Raw genomic sequence first — 24,511 nt, forward strand, 5'->3', positions numbered from 1 at the left:
TAAGAGATATTTTATGAAAATATTGATTTTAAATGTGATCTGAATCTTATAATCACTGCAAATGATGATGATCTGAACCATATTTTTAACACAGGAAAATAGCTTATTCTTAGCTTCACACGGACAGTTTTCACTATGGTGATATCGCCTGAAGTGGTATAGCTGTGAAGAAGTTGAATATTTTACATAAACGTAACTGTTTATTTCAAAAAACTGTTATAAATGTTTCACTCTGGAAGACTAAACATGTACAAAAAGATATTTTCCATTTGTGCATAACTTCACATCCTATATAACAGGAATATTATTGATTAAATACATGACAAGACACTAAGTCATGGTCAAATTCCTTTATGCACAATGAAGCGTGTAGCCACCAAAGTATAATTTTTAAGCACCGCTTTTAAAAGCAGTCTTTCTAGACCTGAGTAATACGATAAATGCTTAAGCAAAAAAACAAACTAAGCTTGGAATACATTGGTGCATTACAGTTCAATAACTAAAATTACACAAATTAAATATCATCTCCACAATATTTAAACAATTACTAACTACAAATGATTGATACAGCCAAATTTAATCACAATTCTATTAACAGTATAACATGATTTTTTACAGTGTGCGTCCTTGTGTTTGTATCTAAACACACTAATTTCTTAATGATGCCAAATGAAGCTGAACTATCTTGTGACATGATAAAACAGTTTACACGAAATATTTTCCTGAAAAAGAAAAAAAAGAAAATTAATTGTAACACAGAATGTACTGATACAGCAAAATGTTATGAATTATAGGCTGTGAATATTAAATTCAATAAATGAAGAGTTGTGGCTCACAGCCTGAAGCATTTTTTTTCCCTTTCATCACATTGGCAGCTTTGGTGATGAAACTGCTGTTTATTAATTCAAACAGCTTTCATTTGTCTTAATGGTTCTCATTCCAGGCATTTCCTACCTATTCCATTCCACATCAACAATAATAATCCCATGGAGATAACCAAGAAGGCTGTAGATTATGAATAAGAAGCATCTACCAACAGTTAAATATCAAACAACTGACTTTGAACTAATTGCACCATCACCCTCACCTTATTTAGCATGCTAGTATTACGGAAATGCTTCATGAACTCAAATGGGAATCCCTGGAGGGATAATGATGCTCTTTTCATGAGGCACTATTGCGGAAACTTAGAGAACCAGCATTTGAAACCAACAGCAGATTGATTCTTCTGCTGCCAATGTACATTTCATTTAATGACCACAAAGATAAGATGAGAGAAGTTACAGCTTCTACAGAGACTTATAGACAGTCATTTTTCTCTCCCTCTATTTGCGAGTGGAACAGGAAGAGAAATGTTGTACCCTCCACAACACACATGATGTTTTTATCCATTTTTATTTGATTGTAGGTCTTTGTGTAACGATTTAACTTTGGCCCAATGCAATCTAATCAACATACTGTTTAAAAACGAGAAGAAGGCTAGTTTGAGAAGAACACAAGCATACCAATTTCCCCCTGAAGTGTAATTATAACTATGGCAACAACAATCACCACCATAACTTCCAATAAAACAATTCCACAAAACATCAGAATACAAACCTGTCCGTGATGGAATTACAGGTGTCGGCTCATAAGGTATAGGCTGCCGCTTTGTCTGAACCTCAATCTGATAGGTTGCTTGTGATTGGGAAGCATCAGATAATGGTGGAGATAGATGGCTCCTCTTTTCTGCAAAGGAAGTATTGCTTGTGTTATTACAAGTGCTTTCTTTTGACCTCACTCAAAGATGACAAAGAATAATTCAACAACATTAACAATTCTGTATTACTTTACCACAAATGTTTCACACAGATTCTACTTAGTAGATCATTATGTAGGAGGAGGTTAAAGATGTGCATATGAGGTGTGATCAAAGAGCAACAGGAATTTTTATTTTCTTAAAGATTGTGCCAGTGCTTTTTCCAATCTTGGAAACACTCCTGGAATTCACTTTTTGTTCTGGTATTCAGCTCCTTCAGCAATTCCATTTTTATCTCAACGGTGGCAAAACAACGTCCTTTCATGGTTCTCTTCAGACTCTCGAATAGCAAGAATTTGTAGGGACCATGTCCAGCAAATATGATGGTTGAGCTAATGTAACAGTTTTGTTTTTTTGCCAAAAGATCACGAACAAACATTGAGGTGTGAGCAGGAGCATTATCACAATGGAATTTCCACGAAAGGTTTTGCCACTATTCTAATCGTTTTCTTCTGTCTGCTTCATGCAGACTGTGTGTAACTTCCATGTAGTATTCCTTACTGACCATACGACCATAACGCAGGAACTCACGATGCACTATTTCATTGTAATCGAAGAAACGGGAGAGAAGAACCCCCACATGTGACCAAATTTGTCAAACGTTTTTCTTGTTGACTCTTCAGGCAGTTTCTATTTGGACGACTGGGCCTCGGTTTCGATGTCATACCAGTATAACTTCCCTAGAAGTTCTGGATAGTTGTAAACTTTATTCAGCAATTCCTTAGCAGTGTTTGTGCAACATTGTTTTTGGTCGAAATTCAACAATTTTGGAACAAACTTTGCACCTATACATTCCATGCATAAATCATAAAAAATAAAAAATAAAAATTACTTAGCATGAGCCAAAGGATATGCTGACACCATCAGCAACCTCTCCGATGGTGATTTGGTAATTTTACAGAACCACTCTTTACTTCTTCCACACTGTTATCAGTAATTTATGTGCTAGGACACCCAGGCCAATCATTATCTTCAACACCCTTTTGACCCTCTTTGAAATGTTTTATGCCACTTGTAAATTCTTGTCCTACTAATAGCAGATTTGTGAAAAGCCAGTGTCAACATTTCAAATACTGTGCTACATGTTATTCCCTTTTTCAAGAAAACTTTAATGCAACTTCATTGATTCATCTTTTTCAAGAGTAAAATTAACCAACCATTAGAAACTATGTATAACCTTTTCAACTGTCAACAAAAAAAAAAAACTAAATATTCAAAACAGCTGAAAATGAAAACATACTTCAGGAACATATGTACCAACAAGATTTAAAAAAATTGAAAGTCTAATGTATGAAGCCAGCGAAATTAAAAAATTCCCATAACTTCACATCCTTTACACAACTGAATTGCAAAGTACACCAATATGATAATATAAAAGTGCTAGTACATATTATATTACATTAACTGACTGTTCCATTGGTTCTTGACAGAATATTATACATTTTAATGGAAAACACATTATATGGATGTAATATTCTACAATATTTATTATTTTACAAACTGATTTTTGGCTATTAGGCTGTCGTCAGTTACAAAAAGATACATCTACATGGCTGCAAAAATTGTATAGGATCAAAGATTTTAAACTTTCACATCTACAGATTATTTAAAATTATTTACATAAAAATACAATTTAAAACTATTTAGCTCAGATAAAATTTGTGACACATTAAAAATCAATGACATCACAAATTACAACTGTTCTGAGGAGAAAAATAAGTTGAACACTATATAGTACACGTTTGTTACATGTTTCAAGAGGTTGACCAAATAATATGATCTTGTCCTCAAAGAGACCAATATTACAAACATGTAAAGCATTGTAAGTGAGACTAAACAGGTAAACTACACACTTTCACTTATCTCTTTAGTCTCACTTTTAAGATTTTACTTGTTTATCATATTGGATCTGTTAAACATTAGATTATATTGTTCAGTCTAACTGCTTGGAACATATCAAAGGAGTTTATTAAATATTGTTCAACGTATTTTTCTTCTCATAAAATTTGTTGGAATTTGTTGTGTAGTCCACTAGTTAATGTGCAACATATTTTATCTAAGCTAACTAGTTTGAAATCACATTTGTACTAAAGTAATTCCTCTCGTTTTAACCATAAATCAAACTTTAAAAATTGTCTCTTTGGAAACCAACTGACATACTCCGTAGATGCACTACTTTAAAATCTTTTATCCTACAAAAATTTCAGAGCAATGATGGCATAATAGCCAAAAAGAGAATTGTAAAATAATAAATATTGTATAACCTTACACTATTGTCATGTGTTTCTTTTCACTCAGATTTTGTTACTTAATAAACAATGCAAATTAATTTTAAGACTCAGAGAGGGCATATCAATAGGACAGGACTAAGTTGTCAATGCAAACATCTTAAACTAATTATTTCCCACATACAATATAATTTCCTCTTACAAGCTGACAAAAAAGGAAACATGCACACCAATGGATATGGCTTCTTTCCAAGTTAGTGTTAAACCCTGTAAGTCTTTGAAGAAAGTTTTTGCCATGGTACTACAATCAAGGCTTATATATTGTCATACCTCCCTCCCAGCACTGCCCCCCTCCCCCTCCAAGAGAGACCAATTGATAATGACAAAGGGGAACACTGTCAGAAGTGATATTCATCCCAAGGAAATGTGACAGGACAGTTAATGTTAACAACTACAGCCTTGCAGAAAATGTTTTAGCGTTCTGAGGTTATTCACAGCTGTCTATGTTGGAGGGGGAGAGGAGGAGACCATCTGAAGGATTTTGTTTGCAATATTGCTTCTATATTGTTGCAATATTTCTCTCTATGGGGAATTTGTGGAAGAGGAAAGTCTTGGAGAAGTTGATGGTGTAGGCACCAAGAGATTTGGTACTGAAAAAGACAGGTTTGCTACAGAGAAGCTGGAAAGGACTGTTTGATGTGGACAGAGTGGCAGCTGCTTAAGTTGAGGTATTGTTACTTACAGGTTGCTTTCAGGTTCTAGCTATTTGGAACAATACAGAACAGTCCGAGTATGCAAGTACAAAACATTCCGAGTATGCAAATCTCACCATTTAGAAAGAGAGAGTTTTATTGCAAAATAGCCTTAAAGACTAGTAATTCACCTAAAAGGCACTCACTCACAAAAGCTTTGTTCAATCAGTTCTTTAATACTGTCTGTCTGTCTGTCTGTCAGGGGATCATTGAAACGTCATACTTATTGAAGGGCAGGGGGTTGTCAAAGGACTGTTTAATCAGCATACTTGCTTTGCAGATAGGCTTACCAACCCAAGTCAAGAAAACACATTTATCACTCCAACTTACATCTCGCATAACTGTCACAATCACATGGTGAAAGTTAGAGACTTATCTTTCTTCCCATGCCTCATCTGCAAATGGAACTGAAAGGATATTATTCTGTTACACCATGTACACACTACCACACACCACATAGTGCCCTGCAAACTACATATATAGATAAAGGCTCCACTACATATTCACATTTATACTCCGCAAACCACATTACAGTTCGAGGTACGTGATCCTTCCAGTGTCATTCTCATTTGTTCCCTTTCCTGTTGCACCCGCATATGACATCAGGACTTCACTTTTATTCTTTTTACATGTAAAACATCTACCACACAATCAAGAAAACAAATACTGGAAAATCCAGGATGGAATAATGACAATATTATGAAAAGATTTCTACTCACCATAAAAATGCCCCACTGAGTTGCTGGCAGGCACGATGAAGAGACTGTAATACTTTATAGCTTTCAGTCAAAGCCTTCTTCAGCAAAGAAACACACATTCACACAAGCAAGCACACCTCATGCACACATGACCAGGCATCCTGGTGCAGTGGTAGTGGTCATTCATATTAGGAGAAAGATATATTTCTACTCACCATAAAGAAGGCTCGTTTTGAGTTGCTGACTGGTGCATCACAAAGACTATTAATGTTATAGATTTTGTCCAAAGCCTTCTTCAGAGCGCCCCCCCCCCCCCCCACACACACACACTCTCTCTCTCTCTCTCTCTCTCTCTCTCTCTCTCTCTCTCTCTCTCTCTGTGTGTGTGGGGGGGGGGGGGGGGGCGTGCGCTCTGAAGAAGGCTTTGGACAAAATCTATAACATTAATAGTCTTTGTGATGCACCAGTCAGCAACTCAAAATGAGCCTTCTTTATGGTGAGTAGCAATATATCTTTCTCCTAATATTGTTGATATTCCAACCATATTTTGAAAAGGATAGATTGCTACTCACAATATAAAGGAGAGTTGAGTTGTAAACAGGCACAACGAAAAGATTGCTATACATTTAAGCTTTTGGCCAAAAGGCTTCTGCTAAAGTAGAAAACACACAAGCACAAGTTACACAAACATGACCACTGTCTCTGGCCACAGAATAGGTGGTGCTTTTCTTGTTGATGCGGGAGTTTCCATCAAATCCAAGTGTGATAAATCAACATGAGATAATAAACGAAATATCCTTAAACCTTTAGTAGGTTCTCTGTCACTGTTATGCAGCAAATTATGTGCAGCACAAGGTCTAACCTCATTACAGTAACACAAGTGATAGATTCAATAAACCATTTTTAGTATACAAAATGTTTGGTTACATACACTAATAGTAACTTTAATTCAAATTTGCATGTAGCAGATCAACCAATATAGCTATGTTTACTGACAGCTGTGACTTGCCAGATTAGGTGATGCAATGTCAACAAGATTTCACCTAGTTTCCTTCATTCATTAATGTCTTACTGTGCAATATTTTGAAGCAGAGCAAGAAAATATTGATTACTCAGAAACATGTATTAATGAAAATATGTTGTGGCCATCTCCAGACTTCTTGTGACAGAGCTGTATGGAGCTTGGCTTCCCTTTTGTGGTTTACTGTCAACAATTCACAGTACAAGAAGAGCACATTATATAATTATAACATTAAATAGAAAATTAAGCTACATTATCTGTTCTTCAGCCAAACCAAGGTGAAAGAGAAATTAAAGTATACAGTCATAATCATCTGACAATTTATCCATTATTGTGAAAGGTCAAATAGATAACATTACTTCTTAATGAAACAAAATATTTTGACAATTCTATTTACTTCATAGAGACTTTCTTGACATGTTCAATGCAACCTTCTGAGTGAGGATGGGTTAACACAACATTTTGTATATTTTTTCCCATAATGCTATGCCTAGATTAAGTTTGTAGCACTCCTTTGTATTCAGTATGAAATTAGCTAGACCACAGAATGTCAAGATGCTGCACAAAAAATACTTTATTACTTTTTGTAATTGAGTCTTTCAACAGTTAATGATATTTAGTTAATAAAGAAATAATCATTCGAGGACTAAAACTGTCGCTTAGTCTGCTCCAAAGATGACACAAAAATACACTGTGTGCAATTTATTCTGCCGGTTATGACTACCAAACAGCACCCCCATAGTTGAGCGGAGTTCCAGGAACATACAGGTACTTATAGTGTACGCACTGGCCTGCTCTGGTGCAAGTTTCAGGCATTTCTGGACTCTCCATCGGGGTTGCTGGATGTATTTATGGCAGTGTGTTGCCTTCATGTACCATATCCTCTTCAGTCTGTTCTGGCATAGTGGACACGATTTCGCTCTGCTGCTTGTACCTTATCATATGCCACCAGCACATCTGTGGACTTTACCCTTTCTAGTGAGACTGTTAGCTGTTGCAATATACAGGGTGATTCAAAAAGAATACCACAACTTTAGGAATTTAAAACCCTGCAACGACTATCTGTCAGCGAATTAAGGGAGCTATAAAGTTTCATTTAGTTGTACATTTGTTCGCTTGAGGCGCTGTTGACTAGGCGTCAGCGTCAGTTGATGCTAAGATGGAGACCGCTCAACAGAAAGCTTTTTGTGTTATTGAGTACGGCAGAAGTGAATCGACGACAGTTGTTCAGCGTGCATTTCGAACGAAGTATGGTGTTAAACCTCCTGATAGGTGGTGTATTAAACGTTGGTATAAACAGTTTACAGAGAATGGGTGTTTGTGCAAAGGGAAAAGTTCTGGACGGCCGAGAACGAGTGATGAAAATGTAGCACGCATCCAGCAAGCATTTGTTCGCAGCCCAGGAAAATCGACTCGCAGAGCTAGCAGAGAGCTGCAAATTCCACAATCAACTGTATGGAGAGTCCTACGAAAAAGGTTAGTTATGAAACCTGAACGTCAACTACCCGAAGCGATGGATCGGCCGCCAGGCAGCCCGTGACAGAGCACTTCATCACTGGCCTCCAAGAAGCCCTGATCTTACCCCCTGTGATTTTTTCTTATGAGGGTATGTTAAGGATATGGTGTTTCGGCCACCTCTCCCAGCCACCATTGATGATTTGAAACGAGAAATAACAGCAGCTATCCAAACTGTTACGCCTGATATGCTACAGAGAGTGTGGAACGAGTTGGAGTATCGGGTTGATATTGCTCGAGTGTCTGGAGGGGGCCATATTGAACATCTCTGAACTTGTTTTTGAGTGAAAAAAAACCTTTTTAAATACTCTTTGTAATGATGTATAACAGAAGGTTATATTATGTTTCTTTCATTAAATACACATTTTTAAAGTTGTGGTATTCTTTTTGAATCACCCTGTATATAGGCATTGTGTGATCTCTTTCCAAAACTCTGTACGGCCTGGAGTGAGAGTGTTGCAGTGGTGGATGTACTGCATCAGTCCACAGTATCACATGGGAACAACTGCTCAGCTCTCTATGCACAAACAGATTGTGTTCCCCATGTTGCAAGCCAAGTGAGGGGCTTAGTATGGCTTTGTATCCCTTTACTTGCTGCAGTACAGACAAATAAATACCACTTAAACAGGCCTTGAAGGCCCAACTGTATGGACTGGCCACTGTGTCATCCTCAGGCATCACAGGACGCGGATATGGAGGGACATGTGGTGAGCACATTGCTCTCCCAGCCTTTGTCAGTTTTAATGACCAGTGTCACTACTTCTCAGTCAGTAGCTCCTCAATTTGCCTCACAAAGGCTGAGTGCATCCCACTTGCCAACAGCACTCAACAGACCCAGACAGTGACCCATCCAAGTTGTAGCCAAATCTAACAGCACTTAATTTCGGCGATCTGACGGGAACCGGTGTTAACACAGCAGCAAGGCCCCTGATTTACTTGCTGCAGTACATATGGTAGATTCACAGTTGTCAGTTCCGCATTGTGTTGCAAAAAGTTCTGCTGGGAGGCACACAGTTTCTTCGTATGTATCTCCACCAGTGAAGCCCCTATTATTTGGTTTGCATGTGGTCTGTAGACCTAGCAACACTAATGACAATGTGGAGGACCAATTCTCCTAGTGGCTCATCAATGACACAAAGTTCTCTGTCAATATTCAACCATCCCATTACTACCTGGGTGCTAGTTAGTTGTGTGACGGTGCCAAAACCCAACACACACTGAGCAGTTCCGGGAACAGTGTAGACTCAAGCTGTCACCCTTGTCTGTGGTCACATGCATTGAGCAGCCAAAACTTGCTACTCATGCCTCCACGAGAACTATTTCTATTGTCTCTGCCAATATCTCCGCCAATATTGTTACAACCTCAGCCCATTGTATATATCTGTAAATGGCAGTTAGCAAGTAATGATATCCTTCCGAAGGTGTCAGTGGCCCCTTTATGTCTAAATACATGTGAGCAAACATTATGTATGGGTTTGTGGACATTCCTCCCTGTCTTTTACCTCTTTCACACTATACACACCTTGGCCACCTGCAGCAATCCTTTCAGCCAGGAGCTTCATGCTAGTGTTCGCACGCTGACAGGCTAGGTTATGAATACCATCGAAGATTGCTTTTCTTAACTGCTTAGGTACAAATGGTCTATGTTTACCTCGTGACATCACACCAGATAATCTTTGCCCCTTCTTGTTGTACCTGTTTAAATTGTAGCCCTGTACAGCTATTCCACAGGTACTCCGTTAGCTGAGGATCCCTAGCCTGTGCAGCAGCAAACTGCTCGTAACCTACTGTATAGGAAGATGGCTTTGCCACTTGAGAAGGAGTCATCTATGACATTTGCAGCCACCTTAACATGTCATGTCATGTATATCTAATGAATTGGCCAATAAATTCTAATTGGCAGAATTTTCTCAGGGACCAATTGATCTTACACTTCTTGAAAGCAAAGGTTAAAGGCACGCTTGTGATCAGTGTAAATTGTGACTGCCTTAGCTTCTACACGTGGGCAGTAATGTTCCACTGCCTTATAAATCACCAGCAGCTCTATCTTAAGGGCTCAACTTCACTAGCGACACCATGAGCTTGTGTGAAAAAGAAAGCTAACAGCTGCCAGTAATTGTCTTCATACTGGTGGAGGGCTGCACCCACTGCCGGTTGGTTGGTGTTGACTACTACTGCTAACAGTGCTTGGAGCACAGGGTGTGCTAATACAACCACTTTTCTTACACTGGCCTTTACTTGGTCGAAAGCCCTCTATATTTCCGGGATCCATTGCAGGGGCCATCAGCCTGTCACATTCTTACCCACTAGTGCTGCAGTAAAGGGCACTTTTATCTCTGCTTTCCTGGTGTCAATGACAGTCCCTAGAGATCTCATGAGCTAGTGAAAATTGTCAGGCCAGTCACATCTCTGATTACGGCTATTTTGCCCTTCAATGGGTGGATTTTGGCTGCTGATAATGCATTGCCCAAAAACATCACATGCTGCTGCTGCTGCTTGAATGTACACTTCACCTTGTTTACTACTGTAACATTTTTTCATGCAGTCAAAAACAGTCTTGAGAAGGAATGCTGTCAAGGTACTCAAAAACAACATTCCTATCCTCACAGTACTTTGTGTGGCATTTTCAGCCCAAAAGGCAGTCTTAAATACTTTAACAATCCAAATGTATGGTATGTCATCTTCCGCTACCGTTATCTGATTGTACGTCTTTTTTTTTAGTCAGTCTTGCTGGAAATGGCTGTTCCCACAAACACACCATTAAAGTCGTTGATATTTGGTACCGGGTAGCAGTGTGGGATTGTATAGGCATTTAACGTGTGGTAATCACCGCGGAGCCTTCATGTATCATCTTCCTTTATGACAAGATGTAGCAGTGACGCCCACGGGCTATCAGACCTTCACGTCATGCCCATTCACCACATGTTGTCAAACTATTTTTGCCACCACAGAACTGTCTGGCACTAACTTTCTAGGCCACCACGAGACTGATAGCCCTGGTGTGGTCCTAACATAATGCACTATGTCATGTGACTCCTGATGTATGTGTGCCATGGTAAGACTACTATACTTCCACACCACCAAACTGTGCGTGTAGACTGTGTTAACAGCCTGCTCATGATGCTGTGATTGATGTGCAGATACAAATTTTCGTCCTGAGCACTATGCAAGTTCATTCATACATACAGAAGGGAAAGCCGACAGTGTTTGGCCCCTTTTGGTCAAGGCGCACACCCTGCAATTTTTCTCCAAGGACTTTACAAAAGCTACTCGAAAAAAAAAAAAAATCATTTTTACTTATAGCTTTATGTGTCAGCTTCACAATTATATGCCTGTCACCTCGTTAATGGTCATAATTATTGTGATATTTGCATGCAAGTAAGACACTGTGCGAAATTCAAAAAAGTTTGCAATGAAAAATTAGGGTGGTTATTATTTTGGATTTGGTGTGTATTACAAAATATGTTGCTGTTTATGAAACTTATTAACATGTTGAATTTTTCTTTCAACTTGGGTAGAAGTCTATCTGTCGCCAATCTCAAGAAAATTGGTCTGATTTAACACACCCATTTGTGATCACATGTGCCAGTGATAAATCCAGAATGAATTATTCGCAACATTCCTCTTATTTCATAAATGGTTTGAAATACTGAAACCACATTTTGGGAAATAATACCACGCAAGGAGGAGAGTATTTTGCCACATCTTTATTATGCAAAACTTCTCTATCTTCCATGTTATTCCACTGAATACAGACTTTTTCAATGAAAGAATTTTTAAGGGCCATCGATAGCTAGTAAAATGGAAAATGCTATGGGTTTTGGAACATCATACACGAAGACATCACATTTATTTTTGTACCAATGATGTGCTTTTCCATAAGAGATTGGCCTTATTTTCCTCAGTTTCTCACTTAATAAACTTAATCATTTCAGCATCCTCTCAAAATTGCCTCTGCACAGCATGTTAGTGAGGTGACACTAAACTCTGCTCTGTTTTGGCAAAATAAGCTAATTGTAACACGGCAACAAGAGAAATGTGTAGGGTTTCCTCAAATTTCGCCACTCTTGATGCTTCTCTGAAAGCTACAAATGGTTAACAAGCCAGGCAAAAATAAATCGCCAATTCTGCTGCATTTTCAGTGGAATTAATTTTAGATACTAACCAAAGTAGATGCGCCACATCTTTTTGAATAGCCACCATGCATGTGTGGGCATGGAGAGATTCCACTTAATATTTACAAAGAAAGTGAGCATAGTCTTGAGCTGAGAACGGCACTTCAATTCAACAGCTCGGCATTTCCCCTGCAGCCCCCATCACTGCCACTCTCCCCATTTGTGACTTGCCAACAGAACATCTACTGGCCATGTTACACTTTGTGCATTCCGTTTATTGCTTTCAGCCTAGGAAACCTGTGACCACTTCTCCATCCTTCCTGACACGAGCACTGCCGAGACTGATCTGAATCCTCTTCTGACTATGGAAGTTACTCCAAATATGGGCACATCCACCTCTATACAAATCACCACATACATCTCTTACGAAGGTCTCTCTTCACTTCACGATTTATGACCCAGTCTATGAGGTAGTGGCAATCTGACTTCATGTCTTATGTGTAACTGCCGAGACAGCATTGGTAAGCTTGTTACTTTACTCACTGCGTTGAATCCTTCGCTATATTCTCCTCCCTGGTCCGCCGCACCTTCTGCCCGCCACTGATACCATTTGGGTATGTGTATGATAACTTACATCTCTGAGTTCTCCCGCCAAAATGTCGATGGCACCAGCCTACTGGGTCATTTTGTTTTGGTCCACTGTTGTCTCCCGTGTTCTGCTTGGGCATGATTCCCTTGTTTCCTAACAGCCTTGCCATCTGATTTTGCAGTGTGTCTTTTCTGTTCTTTAAGACAGTGTATCTGCTTACTGAAGTCCGATTGTTACCCTTTTTGGATAGCTGCTGTCTTCTGTATAACGAATTGCTCAGTAACCATTGTTACACTTGCTGCACATGTATAATCCAGTGTTGCATAAGCTTTGCCCGCTACTGTGATCACTGTGTAGACATAATCTTTTTTTGTACGTTAACTCTGCTGACTTAATGACCCCAGTAGTTGCACCATCCAGATATGCCACAGCATCGCATCTGGCAATTTTGTCTCTTCCACAATGCCTCTCAAGTGCTGCCAATATTCAGTTTTGCTCATTATTCAGCACCTGCTGCATTCAATGGTCAAGTGGTTTGCATACTCTGCTGATTAATGGCTTCTTAGACTCTCATATCGCTGATCTTGTGGCAATTTTGGTATTACGTCTGCACCTATAGTGGCTGCCCTAGCATCTAGTCCATTAACAGTCACTGCAAACTTCATGCACTCATCAGTTCTCTTGTTTTGTGCAAATGCTAGTTTGAGCACTGCAAACCCAAGTTCTGGTTTTTCTGGCAAGTACTGCGGTGTCTGTGCCTTCACCTGTGGTTTTCTCACTACTGTAATTGCCGTTTGTTGCTGCATGTGAGCTCACCAATGAATTTTCCTGTTCCTCTACTGCTTGTTGGAGTTGTTCTGTCTTCCTCTGTAAATCACCCTGTAGATCTACAAGCTGCCTCTTGGCCTGAATCTGACTCATCTCTTGTGGCAACAATATTTTATGACTTTGCATGCCTGGTTGCGTATTTTCACATTTTTGTGGGGTCATCACTTTGTAGCACTGCTATGTATTTGCTACGAAATTAACTAGACTACATGATGTCAAGATACTACACCAAGTGAACTTTATTTTGTTATAAACACAATATCATGAACCATCAAGAGAATTAGAAAAAAAGAGTAATAATCATTCATGGAGTAAACAAACTCTTAGTATACTTCAGAGAGGAGACAAAAATACAATGCAGGCAGTGACTCCTCAAAGTTCACCTCCCATAATCTTACAAGGGAACCTCCCCATCGCACCCCCCTCAGATTTAGTTATAAGTTGGCACAGTGGATAGGCCTTGAAAAACTGAACACAGATCAATCGAGAAAACAGGAAGAAGTTGTGTGGAACTATGAAAAAAATAAGCAAAATATACAAACTGAGTAGTCCATGCGCATGATAAGCAACTTCATGGACAGCGTAGGCTCAGGAGCATCATGGTCCCGTGGTTAGCGTGAGCAGCTGCAGAATGAGAGGTCCTAGGTTCAAGTCTTCCCTCGAGTGAAAAATTTAATTCTTTTTTTTCGCAAAGTTATGAACTGTCCGTTCGTTCATTGACGTCTCTGTACACTGTAATAGGATTAATGTCTGTGTTTTGCGACCGCACCGCAAAACCGTGCGATCAGTAGACGAAAGGACGTGCCTCTCCAATGGGAACCGATAACATTTGATAGCAAGGTCATAGGTCAACCGATTCCTCCACAGGAAAACACGTCTGATATATTCTATACGACACTGGTGACGGCATGTGCGTCACATAATTGAAAATAAAAAATTAAAATTTTCACTCGACGGAAGATTTGAACCAAGGACCTTTCGTTCTGCAGCTGCTTACGCTAACCACGAGACCACAGCGCTCCTGACCTTAGGTTGTCCTTGAAGTTGCCTATCTTGCACATGGACTACTCAGTTTGTATACTTTGCTTATTTTTTACATAGTTCCACACAACTTCTTCCTGTTTTCCCCGATTGATCTGTGTTCAGTTTTTCAAGGACTATCCACTGTGCCAACTTATAACTAAATCTGAGTGGGGTGCGATGGGGAGGTTCCCTTGTTAGTATAAAACGGAAGGATGTTCTCACAAAAAAAAAAAAGATAATGCAGGACAAATTTCTTAATCTGAAATAGGGAACACTGGTCCTGTAATGACCTGGCTGAAAGTTATTGGAACAAGTGAGAAATTCTGAAATTTACCACTAGCCTGCTGATGAAGATGAAACTCTAATTACACGCATTGTTGTGATAATTTTATTTATCTGCAAGGCTTGATAAGATGCTACATTCAGAACTGTTGTGCAAAGTGGTGTTTCACAACTGTCGTATAAAGTGGTGTTGCCAAGTTTCTATGTGTTACTCCATTACACGAAGTACTGTCAAGCACCCCACTGTTGTTCGGGATTAGGTCAAGGATATGAGCTGGCCATGGACCAAGACCTTTCCATGAACACCTGATGCAAGTATTCACAAGCAAGATGCACAATGCAGGATGGGGCTCCATGTCAGAAATACATACATTCACAAAGATAAAATGGGATCCCTTCCAATAATGTTGAAAGAATGTGTCTCAAAAATACAGTGCATGCCGTTGCACTTCAACTGCTAAGAAAATACTTGTCTATTAACCAACCATTAACTATGTGCAACCAGAAGTTCACTACAAGTCTGTTAACAGTACTTCAGAACTTTCCTCATACGTGTGAGCAAGTATCACTTCTCACAATTTGCCAAGAATCTTTACAATACGTGTTGTTGTGGTCTTCAGTCCTGAGACTGACTGGTTTGATGCAATACATAGTCCTCCTTAATAGTTATACTGCAGTATCTCCTTTCCTCTTTCCTGTAACGTGGAACAATCTGGTGTGCATCTGATTGGTGCTACATAGGCTCTTGGCCTGATACAACCTGTCAGTTTCCAAAAAATTTGCTTTTGCTTCTCAGAACACAAGACATGTTTACCGATTTCAAAACCAGGTGCTGGCACATCAGGGCTAATTAACTGTGCACTTCAACTTATTAACATGGACTGCAGTCTGCTCACTGTTTGAACTAGGACTGGCCCTATTAGTGTAAACATCACAACATATGCAACACATTAGCAGAGTTTCCTATCCCAATTCATCCTGAGGCATAACTACATATTTGTCAAGTTTGCATACCCTACAACATTAACAATTATTTCCATCATAGTAAATCAATTTATTACATAATATGAACAATTCACGAGTCTCATATTCTAATGAGAGAATTGCAACACAATACATCTGCTTTTATAACCTCCAAACTAGTCACTTCCACACCATAGTTCCTCATAAGACATTGACATTTCCACTTCATCACCCCTAAAAAATCTTATTACAGAAACAATATGCAGCTGCCTACACAAGATGTCCCATTTATCTTGCTCACCCAAGTTAACTCTTATCTTGTGCATTAAATGAAAAATTGTTTCGACCAACACTTTTTAACATCACTGGATAGTTCTTTCTGAGCGTATGTGTTTCACGTATCCTCACAGATGTACGAGATACTGGGTAGAGGTTGAATTGTTTAAATGGAACCACGTACATTTTATTGAAGAATACACTTACACTCCCCAAGAACTATTCAAAAATGTATCGCACTGTACCATTTTTGTCAATAAAACAGACGTGTGAACAAAAAAGAGTACACAGGTTGTGAAAAATCTAACTGTTTATTACCTTGACTGTACACATTACATACTCAAGTGCTGTCGTATAGGTGTGGGTTTTGTTTAAGATTTCCAACATAGTACCCGCATAGCAGTAATACACATTATGAATACAATTTTTACTGTGTAAAGGTGTACGATGTATACACATTAGAGTAGGGCAGAAATCCTGCTGATCTACAGAGAAAGTATGTCGACAGGAAATAATTTATTAATTCACATTTTTATGTTTAGCACTGTTACATAAAACCATAATTATTGTGTTGTTATGTCTATCCTGGACTCTGCTGTACATACCTGTACTGTCACTTGCTGTACACAAGCAAAATTCCATTCACGCATAATTACTGTGCAGCAGATGATTCACTGACAGGCAATCACCTTCTCACTGGATGTTTGATAGTCTCATTTCTTACCTAAGTGTAACAGGAAGTTTAAATGCAAGACCTCAAAATTATCGTAGAACATGAACGCACGAAACTGCCGAGGCCACTGTGTTCGCTCGCTGCCGTAACCGTGAATCCTCAAGAAAGCACATGATGAATTCAACATGAAGTTGGCGTCTTAAAAACAAGTGCTCATCACATTCTGGAATGCCATAAATTCCATTCTTACCATGTTCATTTACACCAAGAACTTCGAGGAAATTACTTCAACAAAAGAGTTCAATTTTGTCAGTGATCTCAGCAACAACTTCTCACTAATCTTAATTTCTTCTCAGATGTTCTTTTTACAAATGAAGTGTCATTCTTGAACAAAGGAAATGTCAATTTGAGAAATATGCATTATTGGTCCATCAACAATCAACAATGGCTCCAACAGATAGAACATCAACGCCCATGGAACGTTAATGTTTGGTGCGAAATTATTGGAGATACCATTATTGGAGCTTTCTTTGTAAATGTCAACCAAAATGGCAGACAATATGCCCGAATTTATGACCCACTCTTCCTGTTCTCTTGCACGCCGTACTTCTGAATCAGAGAATGGTCATGTGGTATCAGCATGATGGATGCCCTGCGCATAATATCTTATGAGCACGATGAATTCTGGACTGTAAATACCATACTAGGTGGATTGGATGTGGTGGGCCTATTAGCTGGCCTGCCCAATCCCCAGACGCCACTGGATTTTTTTTGTGCGGGAAGCAGTCTAGGATGCCACCTACCAAAATTTTCCAACAACACCAGAAGACTAGCAGCAACGCATTATTGATGCTTGTATAGCCATCGCAGAGGAAGTAGTAGCAAGATGTAGGCCACCCTTTGTCCACAAAGTGACCCTATGCATGAATGCCAGTCATCACCATTCTGAACATGTGATGCAAATGCTCTGTTTCTCATGTAGTGCTAGTATCACAAAAAAGGTTACTACATAGACCATATTACTTTTGCATTGTCATAAGTACTGTAATATAGTACTGTACAATAACAAGATCCAATTACTGTATAGTGCAGTACTGTTGATTTTAAATTTTTATTCATAATCTGTAAAATGTTCAAACATACCCTGTAGAAGTTAAGGGGAGCCGGAACAATCCACCTCCTCCATGTTAATTTTAGCAAATAGAAGGAAAATTTTTTCTAAAACCATTAAACATATTGCTCTGAAATTTGGACTACATGTTCAGTCAATATTTCTCTAAAAAGTTATAATACCATGTTAAGAAATATTGGTTTTTGTTTTACAATTTTTTTTAACAGATGCTTATTTTTTTCTATAAAATTTTGCACTTTTTCTTCTGTAACTTGAATTATACAATTTTTTTACAATTTGTTATAAAAATGAAGGAAAAGAAGTAAAAAATATTGTATAAAAATTTCATTGATATACTGTTAGCAGTTTTTGAGAAAATGTTCCTCAAAGATGAAAATTTTAAAGTTAAGGGAAATGGCTTCCAAAGTTTTTTAATACATTCCTGCCCCATATGATGGATTATCAGCACCCTCTTCTTTTTCCAGTGTTAGTTTCCTTTTCACTGGTCTTTTCTTCCCTTTTGCTGCATGTTGTATGCTTTTGTCTCTTCTTCCTGCACCTCTTAGTCTTTCTTCATCAATTAGGCGCACTGTGGAAATGGTGGTGTGTCCTGGTTGGAAACCTAAATGTTTCAGCACATCACATTTGATAATGTTTCCTTCATTGTATGTTGCCACTGCATCATATACTCCAAAATGCGATGTTTTTATCTGTACAAACACTCTTTTCGGAATCCTAATCCTAATTAAATTATTTACACTTTCATTTGGATTTTGTGTTTTCCCATTAAACATTTTTCTAATAAACTTGGCTCCTAGATAGTTAGTGTATCGTACATTATACCACTCCTGTGATCTGGAAAAAATTGCTTTCACTCCCTCTGCTTCCATCGCTCCACTCGTGCTGTGAAAATTTGCTTCACAACTTTCACTATCTTCGTCCATGGTATTGCCCGTACATCTACAATGTTTTGAGAGAATAGCAACATCAGTTACTTTGCAACTGTCTCCACTGGTAGCTGTCACAACTCCATTTAGAGATTTATGACCTCTTCGTTGCCATGATCCATCTAAAGCGACAGTTAAATCTCTACAATTCCCATTATCTGTCACAGCTTCTTCAACCGCTTTCTTCATTGTTGCTTGAGCAATATCTTCAGCAGAAGATCCCACCAATTCATTATGAAATCCAAGCTTGGTTGGTGTTTTTGCCAAGTTCATAATTCCACATAACAATGTCCCTGCAGCACTGACCTTGCCAATGCAATGCGAGCTAGCCTAACATTTATATCATACACCTTCTTTCCACTATTACCACTACGAGGAATACTGTTAGAATTAGAAAACGAAACTTCTGCAGCACATTTGTTACACTTCAATAATATTTTACTTGCCAAACCAATGTGTGAAGTTATTTTCGATTCCAGTCCTCTTTCTTTGCAAACTTGGCATAATACGTTATGTTTCAAAATATTGGAGAGCAAAGAAATGTTAATTATTATTTCATTCACATCATTACTGTCTCTTTCATAATTTTCAAATTTTCTTTGTTGGAAGAAGTTCTATCACATTCAAAAAAATGGTTCAAATGGCTCTGAGCACTATGGGACTTAACTTCTGAGGTCATCAGTCCCCTAGAACTTAGAACTACTTAAACCTAACTAACCTAACGACATCACACACATCCATGCTCGAGGCAGGATTCGAACCTGCGACCGTAGCTGTCGCGCGGTTCCAGACTGTAGCGCCTACAACCGCTCGGCGACCCTGGCCGGCTCTATCACACATTTGGAGTAGTCGGTGAAGCAGTCTGTACAGCATCTCCCTTTGAAACAAGAAGAGATTTTTTCTTCCACTCATTGTGCCTTTTCTGAAACACTGATTGCTGAAACGGGGTATACTGATATCCACAAACCAAATACGTAAAACACGTATGAGCAAAATTCGTCAAATACACAAAATTGAACAGCTAAACAGCACAAAGCAAATTCCACAAGTCAACAGACACGGTATAGCGTTTATGTTTACCTATATGAACAGTCACTTGTCACAGAGATAAAGGCATACAACTTTGGAAAACAAAACACTGTTTAATTCCACAAAGATACTCTGCTTGCAGCCAGCGAGCGGCGCCGTGTGACACACCAAGTGGACTTGCAAACTGGAAATTATGGTCAGTATGATCTCCATCGCTTTCTGGCCGACAGCAAAAATAGTTTTCAGGCTCTTGTAAACAGCAAAGGTAGGTGTAGAGCAAGCACAGACAATTTAAGTGTCTTTTCATAACTAAATATTGACCATATGGATTATTTACCTGCTGTCCTACAATCCCTCCCCCCTCTTCCTCGTTTACACTGCTGCATAGGCATACCAATTATGCTGAATGCACACTTCGATCTTATATCGTGCAAGTTAGGATGCTATAAAATTGAGGGCCAGCTGTTATAAAGTTTAAGTCAATTTTATGACTCAGTACCTCTCAAATTTGCTTTTGAAACAGCACTTTTTTCAGAACTGCAGTTTTCTGGAAGTTCTGTTAAACCTGATTCATACATACATACATACATTAATCCTTGTTCCATAGATCATGGATCCGACATTTCGTAATGGTATGGAATGTGTCACTTTAACATAAGGTTTCTTTACACAAAATAATTTAATTAATATTTTTTACAGTTACTACTTCATATCTAAGAATTCATCTATTGAGTAGAAGGAGTTGTCATTCAGAAATTCTATTAATTTGCTTTTAAATGTTTGTTGGCTAATTGTCAGATTATTAATACTATTTGGCAGATGACCGAAGATTTTTGTGGCAGCATAATTCACCCCTTTCTGTGCCAAAGTCAGATTTAATCCAGAATAGTGAATATCATCCTTTCTTCTAGAGCTTCCTAAGGAAACTGACTCACCCATGAAGAGTGGCTCATAAGCCACTTGATCAGTTGATTCTTGAGTATTAGTCATCAATGTGGGAATCAACAAAAATCGGCATTTTTGTAACAAGGTCTTTTAGACTGTGCAAAACTGTTACAAGGATGCGGAGCAAACTCCAGTAGCAGACATTACAAAAGAGGCATTGTGCATCATGGAGAGCCTTACTATTGGAATTTCGAGACAGCACTTTCTGCAAAGAGTCTGCAACATTACTCCCATATACAGCTCATGAAAGACCATGACAAGAAAATTCGAGAAACTAGAGTTGCTAAAGAGGATGATGGACAATCATTTTTCCCCACACACCATTTGCAAGTGGAACAGGGAAGGGAGGATCATTTAATGATACCATAAATACCCACTGCCACATACAGTTAGTTAGGTTGAGGATTATGCTGTAGGTTTAGTATCCAGAATATCAAGGACTACTTACATCTACACGATTACTCTGCAATTCACATTTAAGTGCTTGGCAGAGGGTTCATCGAACCACAATCATACTATCTCTCTACCATCCCACCCCCGAACAGCGCGGGGGAAAAAGGAACACCTAAACCTTTCTGTTTGAGCTCTGATTTCTCTTATTTTATTTTGATGATCATTCCTACCTATGTAGGAACTTACAACAGTTACAGGACGGTTAGCATCAGGAAAGGATACAATGGCTTTATATCATCATCATCATCATTTACGACTGATTATGCCTTTCAGCATTCAGTCTGGGGCACAGTCCCCTTTATAAAATTCCTCCATGATCCCCTATTCCGTGCTAACATTGGTGCCTCTTCTGATGTTAAGCCCATTACTTCAAAATCATTCTTAACCGAAGCCAGGTACCTTCTCCTTGGTCTGCCCCGACTCCTCCTACCCTCTACTGCTGAACCCATGAGTCTCTTGGGTAACCTTGCTTCTCCCATGCGTGTAACATGACCCCACCATCTAAGCCTGTTCGCCCTGACTGCTACATCTATAGAGTTCATTCCCAGTTTTTCTTTGATTTCCTCATTGTGGACACCCTCCTGCCATTGTTCCCATCTACTAGTACCTGCAATCATCCTAGCTACTTTCATATCCGTAACCTCAACCTTGTTGATAAGGTAACCTGAATCCACCCAGCTTTCGCCCCCATACAACAAAGTTGGTCGAAAGATTGAACGGTGCACAGATAGCTTAGTCTTGGTACTGACTTCCTTCTTGCAGAAGAGAGTAGATCGTAGCTGAGCACTCACTGCATTAGCTTTGCTACACCTCTCTTCCAGTTCTTTCACTATGTTGCCATCCTGTGAGAATATGCATCCTAAGTACTTGAAACTGTCCACTTGTTCTAACTTTGTTCCTCCTATTTGGCACTCAATCCGTTTATATCTCTTTCCCACTGACATTACTTTTGTTTTGGAGATGCTAATCTTCATACCATAGTCCTTACATTTCTGATCTAGCTCTGAAATATTACTTTGCAAACTTTCAATCGAATCTGCCATCACAACTAAGTCATCCACATATGCAAGACTGCTTATTTTGTGTTCACACATCTTAATCTCACCCAGCCAGTCTATTGTTTTCAACATATGATCCATATATAATATGAACAACAGTGGAGACAGGTTACAGCCTTGTCTTACCCCCCGAAACTACTCTGAACCATGAACTCAATTTACCGTCAACTCTAATTGCTGCCTGACTATCCATGTAAAGACCTTTAATTGCTTGCAAAAGTTTGCCTCCTATTCCATAATCTCGTAGAATACACAATAACTTCCTCCTAGGAACCCGGTCATATGCCTTTTCTAGATCTATAAAGCATAGATACAATTCCCTGTTCCATTCATAACACTTCATTATTTGCCTTAAGCTAAAGATCTGGTCCTGACAACCTCTAAGAGGCCTAAACCCACACTGATTTTCATCCAATCGGTCCTCAGCTAATACTCTCACTTTCCTTTCAACAATACCTGAGAAGATTTTACCCACAACGCTGATTAAAGAGATACCTCTGTAGTTGTTACAATCTTTTCTGTTTCCATGTTTAAAGATTGGTGTGATTACTGCTTTTGTCCAGTCTGATGGAACCTGTCCCGACTCCCACGCCATTTCAATTATCCTGTGTAGACATTTAAGACCTGACATGACATTCCACTGTATTTGATGAGTTCCGACTTAATTTCATCCACCCCAGCTGCTTTATTGCACTGCAATCTATTGACCATTTTCACCACTTCCTCAAATGTGATCCTATTTCCATCCTCATTCCTATCCCATTGTACATCGAAATCTGAAACATTACTGATCGTATTTTCACCTACATTGAGCAACTCTTCAAAATATTCCCTCCATCTGCCCAAGGAATCCACAGGATTCACAAGCAGTTTTCCTGACCTGTCCAAAATACTTGTCATTTCCTTCTTACTTCCCTTTCGAAGATTGCTAATTACACTCCAGAATGGTTTTCCAGCAGCTTGACCCATAGTCTCCAACCTGTTTCCAAAGTCTTCCCAAGACACCCTTACCAACCTAATTGGTGCATTTACTGAGACTAGAGAGCGTGCAACTTCATACTGATAAGTGGACTTATGTCAAATTCTTTATAAGTTTGATTCAATTTTATCACTGAAACAGCATCACCAACCCTCTCAGGGGCCAAAGTTCCATTTTGTTTCACCCTTCCCTTTGGGTGCTAATTTTTTTTTTTTTTAATCAGTGAGTGTACAATGTTGTTCAGCAACTTTCGTATGTTAGAAAAAATAGAGGCAGTTTTTTATGTAACTGTATGGCTGAAGCTGCATAACACAAATATTTGTTTTCTGTCTTATTGAATTCGTGTCAAGCATCATGGCCATCACAGGAACAAATCAGTTTGTAACAGTGTTGACCCATACTCCTATCATGCAGCTTCAAAAATGATCTCCACTCAACTTCTACAAAAAATAGCAACGCTACTTTTCATTTGAAACAATAATTAGCACAAGGTCAAGCAGCGACAGTGCATCTGTCAGAGCATTAACCGTTAAACCATGCATTACGTTACATCATTATTTTAAATACTCCTGTGCCCATACCTAATACTTTCCGGAAATCATTAATTACAGTTTCATGGTAAACATGTCTGTCTTCCCATATCTTCAATAACCTGTAAATTCTGTTTCTTGTGTCTTCATCAGATTGTGGTAATGATAATTTTTCAAATGCTTTTCTGAGTGCTCTTTCAAATGACTGGCCAAATTCAGGGCCTTTTCTTCTACTTCTCTGAATAATGTCATTTGCGAGATACATGTACACAATTTTTTTCTTTGGACATCCTAGAAAACAAAAAAATTCCAGTAAGAACACATCTGAACAGTGGAAATTTTTTTTTTTTTTTTTACAGAAAATGGTGACCATTGTAAGAGATGGACAAAGATTTACCGTTACAATCAGTGTACAGTAAAATTATATCACAACAAACATAAAGAAAGGTACAAGAAACTACTATATTCTCCACAGCAGATGAGAAATTGAGCTTTTAATTAGTTTACATCCAAATCTCAGTTGTACACATCAATGGCTTTATCACTCTTCAATTGGAAGCTATAGATAGCTTGGTTGCCTGCATTACTGAACACTGGTGTAAAGGAACTTTAACTGAATATATAGTTTTACCAGTATCTTCTCATAAACTAGCATATTGCTACATGACGTTGTTAAACAGAAGAAACTCGTGTATTTG

At 38.7% G+C, this 24,511-nt stretch overlaps 1 protein-coding gene across 1 annotated transcript in view; it reads right to left on the bottom strand.

The window, feature by feature from the left end:
- Positions 1-210: 210 nt before the first annotated feature.
- Positions 211-24,511, bottom strand: part of LOC126253676 (regulation of nuclear pre-mRNA domain-containing protein 1A-like) — a 38,228-nt gene continuing 13,927 nt past the window's right edge. Inside the window, exons 2-4 of the mRNA XM_049955198.1 lie at positions 23,865-24,104; positions 1,600-1,728; positions 211-722 (exon numbers count right to left, since the gene is read on the bottom strand). Coding sequence (XP_049811155.1) covers positions 706-722; positions 1,600-1,728; positions 23,865-24,104 — 386 coding nt within the window. The 3' untranslated portion in view covers positions 211-705. The remainder of the gene's footprint in view (positions 723-1,599; positions 1,729-23,864; positions 24,105-24,511) is intronic.

Source organism: Schistocerca nitens, chromosome 4 (assembly GCF_023898315.1).
Source record: "Schistocerca nitens isolate TAMUIC-IGC-003100 chromosome 4, iqSchNite1.1, whole genome shotgun sequence".
Lineage (NCBI taxonomy): Eukaryota > Metazoa > Arthropoda > Insecta > Orthoptera > Acrididae > Schistocerca > Schistocerca nitens.